The sequence below is a fragment of the Pipistrellus hanaki genome (assembly GCF_964339955.1).
Source record: "Pipistrellus hanaki genome assembly, chromosome: 12".
Taxonomy (NCBI): domain Eukaryota; kingdom Metazoa; phylum Chordata; class Mammalia; order Chiroptera; family Vespertilionidae; genus Pipistrellus; species Pipistrellus hanaki.
In genome coordinates, this window is record NC_140514.1 from 26,530,158 (window position 1) to 26,551,404 (window position 21,247).

At 35.3% G+C, this 21,247-nt stretch overlaps 1 protein-coding gene across 2 annotated transcripts in view; it reads right to left on the bottom strand.

The window, feature by feature from the left end:
• PSME4 (proteasome activator subunit 4) overlaps positions 1-21,247 on the bottom strand; it is an 85,460-nt gene that overhangs the window by 22,476 nt on the left and 41,737 nt on the right. For both annotated transcript variants that reach the window (XM_084900798.1, XM_084900799.1), the window contains exons 15-27: positions 19,645-19,743; positions 19,362-19,431; positions 18,691-18,758; positions 17,853-18,068; positions 16,213-16,370; positions 15,110-15,205; positions 6,456-6,511; positions 5,556-5,612; positions 5,278-5,333; positions 5,086-5,184; positions 3,373-3,435; positions 3,135-3,230; positions 1,812-1,943 (exon numbers count right to left, since the gene is read on the bottom strand). In XM_084900798.1, coding sequence (XP_084756924.1) covers positions 1,812-1,943; positions 3,135-3,230; positions 3,373-3,435; positions 5,086-5,184; positions 5,278-5,333; positions 5,556-5,612; positions 6,456-6,511; positions 15,110-15,205; positions 16,213-16,370; positions 17,853-18,068; positions 18,691-18,758; positions 19,362-19,431; positions 19,645-19,743 — 1,266 coding nt within the window. The remainder of the gene's footprint in view (positions 1-1,811; positions 1,944-3,134; positions 3,231-3,372; positions 3,436-5,085; positions 5,185-5,277; positions 5,334-5,555; positions 5,613-6,455; positions 6,512-15,109; positions 15,206-16,212; positions 16,371-17,852; positions 18,069-18,690; positions 18,759-19,361; positions 19,432-19,644; positions 19,744-21,247) is intronic.

Consider the following 21,247-nt stretch of genomic DNA (forward strand, 5'->3'; position numbering starts at 1 on the left):
CTCACAGTGAGTTACACCTTTTACACTGGGGATGGATGAGGAAGGGAAAGGTGTGCAGCACATTTTTTCCATTAAGGATCATGTAGTGGATAATTGGCCATACAGTCACTCTTAAAACTACTCATCTGTCACTATAGCATAAAGTAGCTATAGACAATAAATACATAAAGGAATGGACATGGCTGTGTTCTAATAAAACTTTACTTATAAAAGCAAGTGACTGAGGCCAAGCTATAGTTTGTTGACCTGTCCTTACAGGCTAAGTTTATTGAACTTGTTTAGTTCTCCGCTTAACTCTTTCCAGAAAGCAACTGACAGCACTGGTTGAGTCTTCCTTCTATTGTAGAAAGAAGTCTCTTTATCGTCTATACTTCCTCCTTATTTTCTTATGTATTTATTACCTTTCCCTTCTCAGTTACCTCTTCTTTTTAAGATTCTAATGAGGTTTTCTCAACATCTGCTCTCTGGCCCTGCCTCACTCTCCTCTTAGGCTCTTGTATCCATGTCTAAAGATTTCAATTATCATCAATATACACTGAAACAGTATTTTTAAATCCAAACTCAGATGTCTAACTGCCTTGCCTTAGTTTATTGAAATTACTTCAAATTAAACTTGTCCAAACAAGGCAGCTGGTCGATGTTTCTCTCTCATCGACGTTTCTAGCTCTCTAACTCTCTCCCTTCCTCTCTGTAAAAAAGCAATAAATATATATATTAAACTTGTCCAAACAAATCCTATCTAATAAAGAGGGAATGTGCTAATTGACCCTCATGCCATCACAAAGATGGTGGCTCCCACAGCCAATAAGGAGGGGATATGCTAATTGACTGCCATGCCCTCAAAGATGGCTGCGCCCACAGCCACAAGATGGCGGCATCCAGTCCCCTCATTCCTGCTGGGGTGGCAGGCATGCAGCAAGACTGGGCCCGCCCTTAGGTGGGACAGGCAGCACCACATGCCTGCTTTTTGAGTCTCCAGTCCCCTCAGCGCCCCAGCTGCCCAGGGCTGCCCAAGGCTTAGGTAACCAGGGCCAGCTGAGGCTTGCACTGCACCTCAAGGTGATGGGATGTCACCTTCCCCTGATCTCTGGGTCGCCTCCCACTCCTGAGGGCTCCTGGACTTTGAGAGAGGGGGCAGGCAGAGTTAAGGGATACCTCTTCCAGTGCATGAATTTTCATGGACTGGGCTTCTAGTTAATTTATAATATAGTCTTCTCTCTCTGACGTACCCAACAACCAGGTGTACAATGCAGAACCTTAATAATTTAGATACTTCCTTTTTTCAGTCCCACCACATTCAACTACCACGTCTTATCAATTCTCCTTCATAAATCACTTTCAATCAGCCCAGTTCTCTATCTGATGATAAAATGATCATTATATATCACCTACACTCTATATTGCATCCCTATGAGAGGTAGTATTTTTCTTATCTTGCATCAATTCCTTCCTTCTCTGTGTTCATCACACAAGCTTTCACTCAGTTGCTCAAACTTACTATGTTAGGCTCCCCTTCATGCTGGTCACATTACCCTAAACGTTTTTTGATAAATAATTTAAGTAAATAATTGGGGAGAAAAAAAATAAACTATACCTGTGGAGTACCCTGATGTCTTTAACTTACTTTGAAATACATAAAAAAATAAGATGGCTGAAGAAATAGATATGAGATAAAGTAAATAAAGCTTTAAAATGGTAAAGACAGTACCTGAATGAAGGACATACAGATAGTCACTAAAGAATTATTTATTTCAACTTTTCTGTATGTTTGAAAATTCTTATATAAAAACAAAACAAAAAAATAACTTTACCTTGAACTGCTGTTGTGTGACATCTTCACTGTCTGGTCGTAAGAACTCCAAAACCAAGGGAATAATATCTCTGCAGCAGAAGTTATACGCTCCCAAGGCAGCAAAAAATGTTTGCTGAGCCTTATTTCTGACCTAGAGAGAGTATTATTAACAGAGGACTTTTATTCAATGTTAGACAAACTATAAAAGTTTCTAAATTAATTATCACAAAGTAAAAATTTAAATACTATAATAGAAAAATATATCAAAGCAATGCCTTAACAAAAACAAGTAATTATCTTTTTATCAAAAGGAAAGCATGACCCACCAACCATATCTGTGATTTAGGTTACATCAGTACAAGTATTTTTTTTAAAGGAGAGACTGAATGGAACCAGTATGCATTTGATCAGTAAAATAATCAGCAGAATATTAAACTTCTTATTCCAAGTTACTCTTAATGAAAAATCTGATTTTCTCTCAAACACAAAAGTTAACTTTTTCAATACAAATGTTATCACTACATATTTTATAACATAAGCAAAATTTTCAGTGTAAATATAAAAACAACACACAGTACATATTTTAAGCCCTTTTAAAGGTAAGTTTAGGTAAAATATCTGGGTTAGAGACTAGTTTCCCAATTTATATTATTTTATAAATATAGAATAATTAGCTGTAGATGAATGTCTCTACTTTTTTTCAGTTTTCTGTGATTAGAGATAATCTCTTGGTCCCATACTACCTTAAAGGATAGACCCCATAATTCACAAGGTAGCAGCTTCCTAAAATCCAAACATAACACCTAGGAGGGATTACATGGCCTTTATGATGTGATTTAATTAAATGGCAGCAATATTACACTAGCACTATCCATCAACTTCAATTAAATTTTTTTAATTGGAGAAGCAATTACATACCAAAAATAATTATTTTTAAGAGACTAGCTAAATTAGCTGAAACCGGTTTGGTTCAGTGGTAGAGCATCAGTCTACGGACTGAAAGGTCCCAGATTCGATTCCGGTCAGGGGCATGTACGTTGGTTGCGGGCACATCCCCAGAAGGGGGTGTGCAAGAGGCAGGTTGGTCGATGTTTCTCTCTCATCGACGTTTCTAACTCTCTATCTCTCTCCCTTCCTCTCTGTAAAGAAATCAATAAAATATATTTAAAAAAAGAAAAAGAAAAAAAAAGAGACTAGCTAAATTAGAACGAATATATTTACAATTTGAAAGATGTTCTATAGAGGCCAATAAATTTAAACTCCCTTGTTGAAATCGGGATATTTAGATTGCATGTAATAAAATGGGAGAGTGGAGGAGAGTGGTGTGTAGACTAGGCCTTACCTGACTGTATGAACTTGTGGATAAACGAAGAAGATCTCTGATCATATCTTGATGTACCTTTTTGTACTCACAACCTTCAACAGTTAGTGTTCGTAGCTACAAAAAGGAATCAATGTAAATAAAATCTCAAAAGTTTGTACTAAAAGCTCATTTAATTATAAAGTAACACAAGTAATTAAATATTCATCTGCAAAACTGTCATTTAAAAAAGTCATCTTGATTTTAAAAAGATATTTACCTCATGCTGCAACATTACTCTGTCAATCAATAGTGCTCGGATATGTTGTTTTTTCCCATGGAGCTGAAAGAAAAAGTAGAAAACACTTCAACCTTTTCTCTAAATGATGACAACAGTGGATGGTTCTGAAACCCTTAATGAAAAATTAGTTCAAAAAAGTCACAGCAGGCTGATAAGTTATGAATAGACCCATGCATGGGAAAGCAATGGAGCTGGTTCTTATTCCGTCAAAGTACACAAACAGCCTATAAAGAAAACTTCTGGACTCCGACATATTTATAAGTTTACTACAGAATATAGTAGCTTTTATTTTTCTGAAAATTATCATTTAAGCTATTCCTTACCCCCAATCTTCTACCCAGTCACAATGGTCATCAAATTTCTTCTTTTTCAAAACACTTTATCTCCATCTTCATGCCAGTGACCAAATTCAGGTTATTTCTCCATCTGGGCTATTAAAACACTTTAACCACCCTCCCTATTTCTAGTCTCAATCCCTTACTGCTTATTTTTCACAGTGGTAACATAGCTTTTCAAAATTCATTAAATTAAATACTGCTCTAATCAAGCCAAATCTAGTTAAAAAATCTTTAATGACACTCCTGAATATAAAACTGAAGCACTTTCTGAGGCAAAAATTATAAATGACCTGGTGTAGCACCTAGACTCTTCCCAACAGCCAGTTTCCTAAAGCAAGTCATGCTTGTAACATCTCCCTGCCCTTTTATATTCCACTAGAGGTCTGGTGCATGAAATTCATGCATAAGGGGGAGGGGGAGTCTCTCAGTGCGGCCTGCACCCTCTCCAATGCAGGACCCCTCAGGGGATGTCCAACTGCCTCTCCCAATCCAGGGCCACTGGCTCCTAACCGCTTGCGCCTGCCTGCCTGATCGCCCCTAACCATCTCTGCCTGCCTGCCTGCCTGATTGCCCTTAACTGCTCCTCTGCCTCACGCCACACCCAGGACCCAGGATTCCCTCCACCAGTGGTTGCAGGCACCCAGGACCTGGACCAGCTTTGCCCAGGCCGGCTGCAGCCGTAGGCGCCTGGGACAACGGGGCGGGCAGCTTGTCCCTTTCCCAGGCTAGTCCCCGTTCCTCTCTCGTGAGCTCATTTGTGCCTGAGCTATTACGGCATGACAACCACTTGCATATTAGCTCTTTATTATATAGGATTCCTTCTGTCTAGCACTTCTTGCCTAAATAAGAAACTAACATAACCTTTTAAGACTCAATTTAAATGAAAATTTCCTATAAAAACTGCCAAGAAGAGCAAATGGCTAACTTAAGTATTCTTTCTTCCATGCTCTGAGAGAAACTTGTACTGCCCTCCCCCCAGCCCCCTCCTGACTTTTCCTGAAGTATAAGTACATGAGATATATTTTTCTCTGATCTATATAAAGTGCTTTTGGACAATTCCTATCTTTTACTCAGTACTTCAGTATTTTACAAGGCAGTTTTAATGCAATTGTCAAGTTACCATGCTTCAAATTCCCACTGAGAGTTCAGAGACTGTGGAAATAAACAAGAATTTGTCTCAGAAAAATACATTTTTTCCCTAGGATCCTTTTGGTTATATCATGATATCATATTTGAAAATTACTGTTTTTATGTAACTTTCTCTCTATACCTAATAATCACTAAATCAGGTGATTATATCAATATTACACATCTTTAAAAATATTATTTCAGAACTGTAGGAGAAAATACTGACCCGATTTTCCATTGATTTCTTTACTAGGTTAAAGCTTTTCCAACGGGAATCAAATTCATGCTTGTGAGATCCTTGGAATTGCAAAAGGTCTCCAATAATCTGTGTCAAAGAATTTCAAATTTTATATTTCTAAGTCATTGCATCAAACCCTGTCATATTAATAATTATGAAACTATTAAATGACAATTGTACCTTTATGATAAGAAACAAGGACTTGGTATCATCTTCTGAATTATTAAGTATATGGTCTATAAAAGGAGAAGAAATCAGATTTTGGTGAAAATATTTTAATTACTACAGTACTTCTAATACATTAGTTAAAAGTCTATTAAAGGAAAAAAAAAGACCACCTGATATTCTCACCAGTGAGAATGAAAAATGTTAAATAAAAGCACATATGCTACAGAATTAAATTCCTAAATATTTATTAGTAAAAAAAAAAAAAAAAAAAAATGCATGTATGTACTTACTGAGAAGTTTCCTTATGACCCTAGCGATTGCTTCTCGGTGGTTCTCTCTGGATAGATCTGTTTTAGAAAAATGAGAAGGTATTTTAGAGACACTGAAATGCTCCCATACTGTTGAAGTTTATATCAACAGTTTGTTTAAAGAAGAGATAATGTATCTGGGAGAAAATAAACAAGTGAGTTGGCCTTTATAATAGTTGGATTAATGACTAAGCATGATATAGAATAACCTTCACTTTTACAATGACCTGCTTATAAAACTTGTTTAGATAGAAGAGGGAGGGAAAAAACCCATCTTTGCCAATATTTCAAAGACCCTATTCACTAATTAGGGACCATAAATGTATAGGATTTTCTAATTAGTTATGGGTAACCCAAATCGAGCAAGCTAAAATTACGCTAGCAATTAACGTATGCAACTAACTCCAGCATTAACCCAGTAATAAGGAAAAAATAAATTTCTACCAATGTTAGATTCAGAACATTAAGTGAACAAAATAAAATGCTTTGCATATGTGTTTATATAAAATTTAACTATGGTAGAAAAATACAGAGATAGAATATATAAACGTTATAATATTCTCATTCATATCAAGTATATTAGTTCTAAAACAATTCTAAATTTAAGCTAATACTAGAGTATATGAAAGTCTGCTTCTGCTAATAGAAAATATCCAAATATTTATCAACCCAAATTTCTATCTTGTACTAGCTTATCCTTATATAATAATTTTCTAGTTTCTCCAGAAAAAGCAAATATAACTATTGTGTAATTAATATTCATTTTTATATAAAAAAGGAGCCTAGGAAAATTACAACTACAAAATTATGCCATTTTAACCCTTGTAGAAAAATTGACAAAAAATAGACTATGCAGATTTACTCAGATTAGGATTCACATACCATATTCAAGTCCAGTATATAACTTTGTCTCTTCCAAGGACACCATGCTTGGTACCCTGTATAAAAACAAGAGTGATTATATTTATTAATAATACCAATAAGAAGGGTTAAAGGGAAAAATGTCATTGCTAGAATGTTTAAATCAAAACAAAGATGATGATGCTCTTTTAACAAACACAGATTTCCCATCTTCCATACTTCTTTATTCTATCCTTCTGAGGATTGATGCTATCTGTTTCATCAGTAAGGACAATAGTATGCATCATAAAAGAAAATGTTATTTACGATACATTTAATGACTTTAAGGGAGGAATTCACTGCCCAAATGAGTGTTGTATTGATAGTCTATAGTCAAGTGTAAAAGCTGAAGTCTGATGATAAACATTTATACATTTATACAAAGGAAAGTCAGATTTGTAATAGCATAGTAAGGGTTAAAAGTAGTCACCAAAAACCCATAATCAAATTTTATTGTAGACTATATAGCAGACAAACTTCTTTAGACAGTCATTACCCTTCCTCTTAAAACCAGCCAAACTGATTTCTCCTACCATCTGTAGAAAAATGCCACTACTTCATAAGACGTTCAGAGGTAAAAAAAAAAAAAAAAAAAAAAAAAAAACCACACACTGCATTTCCTAGTTAAAGATCTGTCACAAAGAAACATGTTACTGGAACAAACTGAGATGATCTATTAAATGAAAAGTCACTTTTTAGGTATGCTAGAACAGGTATTGGAAAATACAAACTTTTATAACTGAAATTAAATTTTCTACATTAAAAATACTTCAATTTTCAACATTTCATATCAAAATATGAGACTGAATTCAATAACTTTTTACAAACAAAGAGATATTACTTTCTAAGAGGAGAAACACAGGCATAAGTGCCAAGAAAACAGGGGATAAGCATATCTAATACAGGGCTAAGTAATAACTAACATAAATTTTACAGTTATTAATCATCACTCATGAATTATACAGCCTTGTAATAAAGAAAACACTTTAAAATCAACACACTGCATCTCTAGTATATTTTTATAAGTTGAATTAAGTTATCTTTACTGTAATATTTCATAGTTTTAAATTCTGGGATTTATCTAAATAATAACAACATCAAGATTACTAAAATGCCAATTATAAGCATATCCCTCCCCATCATCTAGTCACAGGGGTCTTCAAACTACGGCCCGCGGGCCACATGCGGCCCGCAGAGGAGTCTGATCCGGCCCGCCAGGTTTTTTGGGCAGTGAGCGCAGCCGAGGTGTTACAGTAGGAATTAGTAGTTCATATAGTCTGGCCCTCCAGCTCTCTGAGGGACCGTGATCTGGTCCCCACTTTAAAAAGTTTGAGGACCCCTGACTAGTGCCTTGGATGAAAACAGAATCATCACAAGATTCAAAACTAAGCCTAGAGTATAAACAAAGAATGGTAATGGGTTATAATATAAAATGCTAACTTGCTTTTCAAGAGATTTTCAAGTTCAAATTCTAATTCTTAAAATCTGGTTTTCAGCTTTAGCTGGTTTGGTTCAGTAGATATAGAGTATCAGCCTACAGGCTGAAGAGCCCCGGGTTCAATTCCAGTCAAGGGCACATGCCCAGGGTTGCAGGCTCAATTCCCAGTAGGGGATGTGCAGGAGGCAGCCAATCAATAATTCTTTCTCATCATTGATGTTTCTATTTCTCTCTCCCTCTCCCTTCCTCTCTGAATTCAATTATATATATATATATATATATATATATATATATATATATATATATATATATATATGTATGTATGTATGTATTTTAAATCTGGTTTTCATTGTATAAAGCTTGGAAACTTGAGCATTCTATAAAATTGTATGTGATTGAAAAATAGATATGTACCCAGAATTTAGTCAGTAAAAATAAAATCACATTCCCTTTACAATGAATGTAAAGGGGAATTCAGCCCTAACCGGTTTGGCTCAGTGGATAGAGTGTCAGCCTGTGGACTGAAGGGTCCCAGGTTCGATTCCAGTCAAGGGCATGTACCTTGGTTGCCAGCACATCCCCAGTGGGGAGTGTGCAGGAGGCAGCAGATCGATGTTTCTCTCTCATCAATGTTTCTAACTCTCTATTCCTCTCCCTATCGCTCTGTAAAAAATCAATAACATATCTTTTTTTTTTTTTTTTTTAAAGGGGGGGGGAAGTCCGTGTCTACTGAAATAAGATTTCACCAGCAAAGGAAAAAGGCCGTGCTTAAGCAGTAACAAGCAAAAAGCATTAAGACTGATACCACCCTGGCTTGACATCCCCTGATAGAGGATGGGGAGGTGCTTGTCATGAGCTGTCGCTTGAGAGGACTTCTCCTCACTGCTGCTATAAATATAAGTAGTTTACTAAAGTAGGAATACAATTGTACCTTACCCGGTCCATACCAAGTACCAAATAATATTGAACCAAGCATACATTTTAATTATCACAAAATCAGTCTTACAAGTTAACTTAAAAACAATCTCTACAGCAAACCTCGGAACAATTTATACTATATCCAAAGGGAGGGAGAGAACCTATCAAACAAATTAAAAAGAAAAACCCCTACTAATTGGTAATTTGAAATTTTTTTGGTATGCATTTATGATCCTAGTAATCAATTACACTGTAATCACTTTTAAAAACAAGTCTCAACTACAAGCCCTGATACCAATTTTTAAAACCCACATGTCACTAAATAGTTTCCCTATTAAAAATTTTGAAGATGGTCAATTTTTATAATTACTTTAAAATATCAGCCTGTATAGGATTTTAAAGTATAGTATTAAGTAACACATTTAAATAAAAATTACTTAGGCTTTTATTTTTAAAATCTAAATTAAAACACAACTACAGAACTCAAATGTAGAGAAGGCATCTGGTTAGACATATATTTTGGTTGTGTTTATTCTTATCCATCACTAATTCCTTTTAGGCTTATTTATCTAAGATTCAGCTTTAACTGATCTCTTCTTATCTAATAAGTTTATTCAACTCCATTTGCGTTGACATGTTTTACAGTAAATGTTTTTCTCCACAAGTGTAAAAATGTATTTGTACCAATTTATTTTTTCTGATCTTTAAAAGAATTATTTTCTAAAAGAAATCTCTAGTCATGATCTATTTATCTCTTGTGGCCACTTTATAAGTCATGTGCAGCCATACTCTGTTACTTAAAACTGCTCTTGTAACTTTTAGTTATGGACATAATCTCAGCTGAATAGATTTAAAATATGTCAACTTATAGATATGCATTCTGATTAAAAGCCATAGTAGCAATATATATAATTTAAATCAACCCCATCACTTTCCCATCCCAAGTGAAATTCATTCAACTCACATTCACTTTTTCATTTTACAAGGAGTAAGTATTTTGACACAGGAACTAAATAAAATTCTAACAAGTAATTTCAACACAACATATTATAAATAATACAATCTATAAATAATAAAGTTAAATCAACTAAATAATACCAGGCCATCTAATTTATAGCAAGATTCAATATGTGTGCCACTGGGCAAGGGTGGGAAGGGGCAGGAGCTGTAAGTTCCCACAACTATATGATTTGTACCACTAGATGGCAATCTTCTTTAGATTGGATCAGAGTAGAACTGAAAACAATCACTGGAGGAAAAAGATGGTGAAAAGGGAAGCAGTGACTAATAACATAAAAACAAAATATACAAATCAAATATGCAAATGAAAGCTAGATTAACTGTCATAACACAACTGCAAACAGTAATAACTCTTCCTGTCTATAAGTGAAAGAACAAGCAAGCTACGGTTTCCAATAATCACTCCCCTCCCAAATGAAAACAATCCTAAAGGTATAAAACCAAGCCACCAGCCAAGATTATGAAGTTTCACAAGAGACAATTGGCCTATTTCTGTGTTCTGTTATGCAATTCAATCCTAGGCATCAATAATAGCAATAGACACAAATGAAAAGCTAGCTCTTCCTCTACCATGTGCAAAACAGGTTGCTAAGTAAAGAAAGAGAAATCTTACAGAGTGCTAGGTTGAAAATTTATGCTGAGCATAGGAACTATTTTCATGTCTGACACACAAGCTTTTAAAAAATCAAAGAAAACAGTCAGAAGGTGAAATAGGAGAAAACAGGATTACTCACCGTGGAGTAGTAACTGTTTCCTTTTCTGTGTGCGGCTCCCCCAGCAGAGCTGGGTAGTTCCCTGGAGGTGCCAAGAGAGGTTAGCTAGCCCTGCCCCTCATCGCATAACAACACATCCTTTCACATATTAATGAAATGGTCTCAACTCTTAGACCTTAAGTATGAATTTTTCTTGAGTGAAAAGTTAGTAAAAGCTGAGATCTTAAGAATGATCTAACTAAGAATGACTTACAGATCTACCAGAGAAAAGGGGGAACAAAGTAAAGAAGAAATATTGGAGATGAAAAATGATGACTCCTCTACCTTGAGTAACCCTGCTTTTATAGATGTTATTAGTTTTTACTTTCTGTGATAGCTGGTTAGACCTAAAAGATTATGAGTGGACTGCAAAAGGAGAAATTAATGATGATTTGAGGATTAAAGGCAAGTGTCCAAAATTCCTGTGACCCTGCAAAGACACACTCCAACTTCCACATCTATAAAGGTAACTATATACTATATCACAAATATTTCTATTAAATCATCAACTAAAGGTTCCAAGGGCGAAATAAAGAGGTTCCAATGTAAGAGTAATTCAGCAGACTTAGAGTAACAAAACTGCTAAAAATTAAAATTGTACTAAACTAAAAAATGTATCCTTTAATTACCCTCAAGGAACCGTAATTTACCCATCATTTGAAACAGTAAAATGTATAATATATACAAGATATTTAGTGACCCCCTACACTGCTAAAGGCCAAAAATTACAATGCAGATACATTAGGTATATTATTTATTTTATACTTATTAAGATAATCAATTTATCTAAGTAGTTTATTTTTTGTCAGTCTCTAATCACTTAGCATAGTTCATATATTTATTAGCCATTCCCCTGAACAATAGGATTTTAAGATCATCCCATATACCCCATTAGAAACTAGGTTAGATTTTCTTACAGAAAAACTCAGAACTAAGTTTTTCATTACTTTTCAATTTTCCAGAAGACAAATACTACTAATACATGTGCAAGGCAAACTTAATAATGAGTGGTTTGACCAATCAATCAAGCAGCTAGAATATTTTACCTAATTGAGATTTATATAAGAAAAGCATAAGTTGAAAATTTTTAAAAAACTGAGTTGCTATGTGTTTCCAAAAACTGCTTGGGTATTTTGAAAAATGTGCACTGTCCCATAATACAAAGGCAAAATTGTGTTATTAACATCGGTAATATGTTAGCACCTTACGCATTACACTAAAGCATGTGTCAATTGATGCTTTCCTTTTCTCCATGACCTGACACATTTTACTCTATTTCCCATAGAGACTACTTTCCTATTGTTGTTTTTATGTACTAGTTTAAGATTGATGTGCTGTTGATAATTTGAAAGTTGTGCTATAGATATTCTTTCTTCACACCAGGCAGGGTGATTCAGTATCACAGAACAATGGCACCATCAACTGAAATTACTTAGTGTTTTCAAATCACTGTATATTTATAAGACTTTTAACAACTGACTTATTAAAAAAGCATTTCAGAAATTTAAAAACCTAACTTTATTTAATGATACTTTGGTGAGAACCAATTTACTATCAGCCAAAAAAAGCCAAAATGTTATATAAAGAAAACAAATGTTACCAAAACAAATTAATATTTCAGATAAAGATGATACCAGTTAAGAAATTGATTTTAAAGGGAAGGATTCTGTTAAGAATGAGTTAAAGGCCCAGGGAAGACTACACAAACTCCGTGTTTTGGCAATTCATCGGCTAGCTAACGGCTGTTCATTCATTTTTAATTCAACTTCATTTAATTATTACCCTGCATAGATGCACGTAACTATAAAGAATCCTAAAAATGTGTTTTATTCAATGTCTAAAATGATTGACTTTTCATCACTTCATATTTTATTTAGTTATGTATTACTAAATATACAGGGGGTGGGCAAAAGTAGTTTTATAGTTGTTACTATGGGAAACAGCTTTCTTATATTATTATTATTGTATTTTTCATACAAAAAACTGTAACCCACTTTTGCCCACCTCTGTATAAAAGAAAACATCTTATGTGTATACCTTTAAATATATTTAAAAATCTAATAATTGTATGTTTATATTAAATAACTTTTATTACTTCATTATATTAAAATTTCACACTAAAAGTGAAAAGTCAAAAACAAAACATCCCCATTTAAATAATCTTTCTTCTTCAGCTTTTCTGGGAAAAATCTATAAAGGATACTCAGGATCAATTTTATAGTTGATAGTGTATAGTAATGCACGCTAACAAATTATTTAGTTATAGTCCAGGGCATTTGTAACATTTTTATAACATAGTATTCTTCTCCATATTGAAAATGCATTTCATTATATATAATCCTAATTGGTGTATAGTAATAGCAAAATATATGGCAATATTGTCCGGGTGCACATTTATTTCAAAAGGTAAATTCTTGCCCAGCGGTTCTCAGTGGTTAGCGTCAGCCTATGAACCAGGAGGTCATGGTTCAATTCCTGGTCAGGGCACATGGCCAGGTTGCAGGCTCAATCCCCCAGTTGGAAGGCGTGTAGGAGGCAGCCGATCAATGATTCTCTCATATCATTCTCTCTCAACATGTTTCTCTCTCTCTCCCCACTCCCTTCCTTTCTGAAATCAATAAAAATATATATATATATATATACACAAAAAAAGGTAAATTATTTGCGTCAATTCCCTCTTATAGTGCACATGGCATAATACGGCTACATGATGATAGGAACTTCCTTATTGAAAAACCTCCAGGCCTCCTTAGCTGACCCTTCAAGAAGTACATCTAAATGATCACTCTACTAAAAATCCTCTCATCATATACACAGATTATACATGCTTTTGCTCTTAGATACATTTTTGTATTAAATGAGGATACTTCTCATTGTCAACAAATTCAAGCACAGCTGAATTTACTAATGTAGTAAGTATTTTCCGGCATATAAGACAACCCCCTAATTTTTACAGTTAAAACATAGGTTTAGGCCTATATTCACTGTATAAGACTACCCCCCACTTCAAAGAAAAGACTTACTTTGCCGTCAAGATCTGCAGGTAATTTTTGTGCAATTTTGGTCTTTTGCCCCCGATTTTCGGTTGGCTTTTTTTTGGTTTCAAAAGTCGTCTTATACGCCGGAAAATACGGCATTAAATTTTTTGCTGTATTATACACTGCTAAAATCCTCAGGAAAATAAAAACCATTGATTTTAATTTCAGGTCTCATTTAAAATTAGTTTAAAATCAACCTCTTGTGCCCCGCCAGGTGGCGGGCTCAGTCAGTTGGAGCAAAAGGTATTCCCAAGCACCAAAAGGGCTGCCGGGTTCCATTCCCAGTCAGGGACCATCACTAGGTTGTGGGTTCAAACCCTGTGGGTCATTTTTGGGAGGCAACCATCTATGTTTTTCCCTCTCTCACATCAATAAACATATCCTCAGGTGAGAATTTAAAAAATAATTTAAAAATCAATCTCTCATAATAAAGATGAATTTGGTAATACTGCTCTGCTATAAAACTATAAAGCTAATAAAAAACAAAGGTTCTGTAAAAGAATTCAGCAAATGCATAGGTAAACTGAAAACAGATTCCCTTACTTGAAATGGCCCCACTTCTCCCTCTTAAATCTAATGAGCAAGCTAAAATTCAATGTCTAAAAACAGCTTTTTAGATGGAAATAAATGGGAATTGTGAAAAAGCATGATTTCAAACAATTATACAAAATATAGGAAGACAAGCAAGTCATATTTTAAACAATTCCTTGAAGCTTTTTAAAACTTTTGTTGTAAAATCCACAAATAATTCTCTTCTTTGTGTTTTTTGAGCAGGCAGGGATTACTTACTCATTTTTATGTGATTTTCATTAAGTTGTTCAGCAATGAGATGTTGATGTAGACAGAAAATGATCTAAGATGGTATACTGAAACTAGTAGCTATCTACTTATTACATGAGCTCAAGTTACATATTTGCTGATGTCCACTAAATTCAATTTTTCAACTTAAATGGTAGCACTAACAATAGACTAAATCAAGACACTCTTTCAAAATAATAATGCTCTGAAAAGCACTTACATTAAGAAAAGCAACTTGATAGATCTAAAAAGTTCAAAATCATAATGAATAACACTGGACAGATATTTATTTAAAAAACACCCGTTTTTTGCTACAAAATCTTTAATGTTGACAGCAGACAAAAAAAAAAGTATTTTTTTTCCTTTTTAAAGCAGAGTATTTCTTAATTAACTTAGTAATCTAATAGATAAACTTAAACATCTAAATTAATATTTAAAACTCATGAACATTCAAAGTTATCCTGGCACCATATGAATATCTGAATAAGCCTTAAAGTTTACAGACCTAAGTTGTGCCTCAGGTATTTTTTGGCCTATCAATGGCAAAAAGGTTAAGTGAAACAAACGCCACCAATAATTATAAAACCAGGAAATCATTATGTGACTAAAACTTAAAATATATACCAAGTGGAAAAATAGCAAAATATATATAAAGTAGTTATTTTTACTTACAAGTTAGCAACTGGCTCTCCTTTCAATGGAGGTAGGAGGTTTCCTGCGCCAATTAAACAGTTGTGCACTATAGTCAGACTCTGTAGAACATCATCTCTAGAAAAAATAAAAGGTATTTTCATATTTTATAAGACTCCAAATCCCTATTTAATGAAAAGCCAAGAATCTAGGGGGAATTCAAAAACTTCATCAAGTGGGGATATACAAAATTAAGGTAAAAAAAAAAAAAATGGCAACCACCACAGTTTACCCACTTAATAGTTCAAGGTAATTAAACAGATATTTACTGGTAATAAGAGATTTGCTTATATTAAGCAGGTTCTAAATAATCACAGGTAAGAAAGACTGATTGTGCTTTGTGAAACAATTCTGATTTTTAATCACCTACTTATCTAAAGATCACTACCACAAGAAAACAGTATTACAAGAAATCTTCCAGCACATCTTATCTAAAACTGGACCAGCTAACCGTTTACTTCAAAAGGCAGTTTTATGCAATGGACTATATAGCTTACATGAAGTCAATCATACTTCTTCCTCCAATCCCATTTATACTGAATTTGCTATTAAAGTTTCCTGACATTTGACACACAGTAATTTTCCTACCATTATTTTAGGAACTGTCAAACATCCAAACTACAAAAGTCTAATGATTTTAAATAATTTTCTTTTTAAAGCCCATGGGAAAGGGTAAAAAAATCACCTCACAGAGATATTTTTCTTAAGTAATATGAACAGCAATAATGAATTACCAAGAAGAAACAAACCAATAAGTCTAAGTTGAACCTAGAAAAGCAGGCATTACTTTCAAAGGGTATATACCTACACCCTTCTCAAGATACACACATGAAACAGCTAAATAAAAAGCACTAAAAACAAGCGAGGACAAAACCCATTTATTTTTAAATGTTATGACAAATTATCTGTTACACAACACTATATTAAATGGTTTCTAATTACACTCATGTGGATGGTCAAAACTCACAGAAAATGAATACAGCAGACATCCACAGAGAGAAGGAAAGGCACACAAAAAGATGTTTTTCAGTCTGAAACCATAAAAACTAACACCAATTATTGAAAATAAAACAAAACAAACTAACCTAGACATTTCGAGTTCTCCATCCCCACACTGCTGGAGTTTGATGAGTTCAGGCTGAAGAAAAGAATCCAACAGAAAGAAGGCAAACGCCACTTCATCGGAAGAAGGAACATGCCACTGGATTCCCAGATTCCAAAGGTCCCCTGGTTTACCCCAGTCCTAGAAAAGAACAGCATTATGTTCAGCCAGTTGAGAAGTTGAAAAAAGAACATCCTATCTAATAAAAGAATAATATGCAAATTAACCCTCACTCTACTACACCCACAAGCCACGCCCACCAGCCAATCAGAGTAAGTATGCAAATAAACCCAAACAAGATGGCTACAGCCACAGAGAGCAGGAGGGGGGCTTGTGTTTCCCAGGCAATGGAAGAAACCAAGCTTTCCGCCTGCCCTTGCCTTGCCGGCCTAGCCTCAACCCCAGGCTACAAAGTTTCAATTGTAGAAGGTAAATAAACCCCAGATACCAGGGCCTCAGCTTTGGTGGCCAGGAGGCGTGGCTGGACTGCAAACCACCACAGGCCCCTCGCCCAGGCCGCCCCACGGGAACCCCCACCCTGATCTGGGACACCCTTCAGGGCAAACCAGCTGGCTCCAGCCCATGCACTAGGCCTCTATCCTATCTTATAAAAGAGGAATATGCAGATTGACCATCACTCCAACACACAATAGCTGTTCCCATGTGGTCAAAGATGGCTGCTCCATATGGATACAAGATGGCCACCACTGGATGGCCAGCAGGGGAGGGCAGTTGGGAGGGACCAGGCCTACAAAGGAGGGCAGTTGGGAGGGACCAGGCCTGCAAGGAGGGGAAGTTGGAGGCGATCAACCCTGCAGGGGAGGGCAGTTAAGGGTAACCAGGCCGGCAGAGGAGGGAAGTTGGGGGCAAACAGGCTGGCAGGGGAGTGATTAGGGGGTTATCAGGCTGGCAGGCAGAAGCGGTTAGGGCAATCAGGAAGGCAGGCAGGTGAACAGTTGGGAGCCAGCAATCTTAGATTGGGAGAGGGATGTTCAACTGCCAACTAAACAGGCAGTCTGGCATCCCTCGAGGGACACCCCACCCCACCCGTGCATTAATTTCGTGCCCTGGGCCTCTAGTATATACATAATTGAAAATGTTAGAATATATATGTGTTCCAAACCTAAGATAGTGAATAATGCACACAAAAATGGCATGACAACATATTATCGCTTCATTATAACTCCTGAAAAGGTCTTCCTAAAGAGCCCCTCAAATATTAGTTTACTTATAAGAGTAACAGTAAATTTATGTGAGTCTACTGAGTTACCCAATAAAATTATATGGAATTATAGAGGTTAGATGTGACATAACAAGTCATCTCACACAAAACAGAAAAGAAGAAAACTAGAGGAGCTCCAGCACTATATACTAGGCTGCACACATTTAAAACGCTCTAGGGAGCGCCATTCTAGTTGCCAGGTGGAATGCTGCCTCATTCACAAATCACTTAAAAAACCAATTAGATCTTCAAAATAAATAACCCAATAAGTTTTAATACAATCTACTTTTAAAATAAATAAGTGGCACCTTCATACACAAGAAAAACAACAACCACACTTTGAATTCCTTAGGAAAATAACAGAATATATCCTTGAATCCTAAATTATTAAAAACGCTTGCCTTGATAGGAAAGTATTCAGAAAGATGCCTCTCAAAGCCACCGGGCACACTGCAGTATTCTGTAGGGTAGATGAGTGTGGTAGAACGAAGAAGGTGATGCAAAAGGTTGCAGGACAGAGTGTAACCCTGCTTACAGGTTAAATGCAGAGTTCTTTGGAGAATCTTTACAAGTTGCTCCCTATAAAGAAGCAACTTCTTCCCATCCACTCGAGTAATCTAAAAAGAGAAATTTTTTTTAGCCCAAAGATATTTGGAGTAAAAGATTTAAGAATCAATAATTAACACAAAGGTTAATGTTTGACCATGAAAGAAGTCTTAAAAGCATTAACAGTGTTTTTCTTAAAGTAATTCATTTTAGGCCTTATTCATTATATTCTAACAATCTACTCTTTTTAAAGGTCAAACTAATTTTCTGAGTTCTCAAGTGCCATGGCATAGTAACATCCTTTCCAAAAGAGTCCCTCTCCTTTAAGAGATAATGGGATTTCTGTTCTTTGGTTCTTGAACTAACACATAAAAAATGCTCAAGTCTGATTAATGGCCAAGTTTAGAACATAGAGAAAAAAAAATTCCCAAATCCAATAACCTTTTCAATTAATGAGTTACCTATATTAGATTTAATCAGTAAAAAGTCAATAATACTGAACATAAGGTAATCAATAATTATATTCCTGATATTAGAAAGTGACATTATCTGACTTTCTGCCACTAAATCAAAAGAATACTTAAAACTTATGACCTTTCATGGTTTAATATCAAACTTTCAAAAAAGAATAAATACTAAGAGCAAGTCAACATTTTCACAATTATATTTTTTTATTCCCAAGATTTACAATACCTCAGACAAAAGTTGAAGATTCCATAGTAACTCCTTGTCTAGCTCTTCCTCATTTAATACATCATCATCTAAAAAAGGCAAAGTAGTACAGAGTGGAGAAAAAAAAATCTATGTATCCAACTAAACGAATCATTTTTTATATATTTACATTTAATATTTCTGATAGCTGAAAAAGTCTCTTTTACGGAGACTTTTTCAATTCCTTCTTGCTCTAGAGGAGGTGGAAACACACAATTCAGAAAATAAACACAGCAGCCAAATGTCTGACCATGCACATATCCTATCTAATAAAGAGTGAATATGCTAATTGACTGCCATGCCCTCAAAGATGGTGACGCCCAGTCCCCTCAGCCCCGCTGGGGCAGCAGGCGTGCTGAGGGACGCCGCCCCTCCAGTGCATTAATTTTCATGCACCAGGCCTCTAGTCACAAATAACTGGTATTTTTGCTGCGACTTTTAAATGGTTCTTGTATGAAAGTATTAATTTAACAAAGTAAAATTTCAAATCTACCTGTCAACATAGTGAAACCTTATTTTGAGCAATTTTCCCCCAAACTACAAAATTAAGATATTCCATAGCTTAAAGGATCTGTTTTTATCAACACAATACTAGAAACAGAATAAAATTTCATTTAAAATCGTAAATACAAAATGGTAACTATATGACTTACTCATTGTAAGCTGAGTTATAACACTGCAGCAGTGGGGAACAAATAGCTTCAAAGATTCCTCTGGGCAGCACTGAAAACATATACATATAAGTAAGTTTTATGAAAGGTACAAATACTTAACAATCACAAAGTGTACACTAGCACTATATTCAGTGGCAAAGGCTATAAGCAGCCACTAAAAGGACTATGTATTTTAAGTATAAGAAACATCAAAAAAAATTAGTCACATAAATCTGTTGGTTACTGATTCATTAATTCATCAGTAAAAAAAACCCAAACTTACCTTTACAGCAGCACGGCACATGTCTGCCACCATACGACCTGCCACTCTTGTTTCAAATATATGTGAAATCGAAAAATTAAAAACCTTCTGAAGGGCCACCTATAAGATAAATAAAAACGGAAAATGAATAATCAGAATTTTAAGCAAAATTAAACATAAAACATTTTTAAATGATGCTCAGACTATATTAAATATAACCAAATATGAAATTTTTAGCCATCAGAATTTATAAAGATTTGCTTACTAATGTTACATTCAAATCTACAAGCCATTGTTATACAAGACCCTAACATGAACAAAACAACTGAAGCACAAGATTTTATTTGCCACAGAAACACTAAACACAAAATTACAACTCTTGGAAGCAAATACAACTATCTTGTTGGCTAGTCCAATGTAACACAAATTTTTAGAATATCTAATACTTACATTTTATCATTCTGACAACTACATCTATTTAATTTTACAATCAAGTCACAGGATTTCAATTGCTGAATGAAAAACTGAGCTCTCCACATGGATTAATAGTACTCAATATTATAAACAACTCCCTTCAAAAGACTTCGATTAAATAAGAGATTATTTATGTTAATGTTATACTCATATAATCTTAGTAAATATTTCTTTTTTTTTTTTTTAATATTTTATTGATTTTTCATAGAGAGGAAGAGAGAGGGATAGAGAGTTAGAAACATCGATGAGAGAGAATCATCGACCAGCTGCCTCTTGCACACTCCCTACTGGGGATGTGCCCGCAACCAAGGTACATGCCCTTGACCGGAATCGAACCCGGGACCTTTCAGTCCGCAGGCCGACGCTCTATCCACTGAGCCAAACCGGTGCCGGCATTAGTAAATATTTCATGCAGCTGTAAAACGGGTTTTTAACCAGGATAAACTAATTGAACAGTGGTAATTTCAGATGGAGTAGAAACAGAAATGGAAAAAAAGTGTGGTTTTAAAGACCATGCTGTACATAACAGGTACTAACCGATATTGAATTCATCCTAGTTTGCCAGATTTTTATATTTAACTGGAGGCCTGGTGCATGGATTCGTGCACATTAAAAGGAAATTCATTAGAAGGTGGCTGGTGGGATGGGACTGGGCGAGATGGGTCAGACATGCCTTGGAGCCAAACTCCCTCAGTCCCTCCCTGGCTGGCCACACCTGGGGCGGTGCCAGGGCTCAAAGGATGTCTTCGGAGTGAGTGGGGACCCTCCGAAAGGTGGAGTCCCTTGGCCTGGCCTGCGAGGATTGGGCCAAAACCGGCAGTCCGACATCCCCCATGGGGTACCAGAGTGCGAAAGGGCACTCTGCAAAGTTGCTGTCGCTCGGCAGCTCCCGTGTTGAGCATCTGCCCCCTGATAGTCAATGCACATCATAGCTATTGGTCAGTCGGCTAGTCACTCAGCCATATATATATATTTCTATCATGTTATGACATAAACCATTTCCAAAACTATTCTCCTATATAGTATTTAATTGTAAACTTTAAAAATACAGTTAATTCTTGTTATGTGTAGTAGTTATATTCTATACAGTTGCTGTGAACACGGAATTATCAAATACTAATTTGCTAGCTAGTAACATCATTGTGCCTAA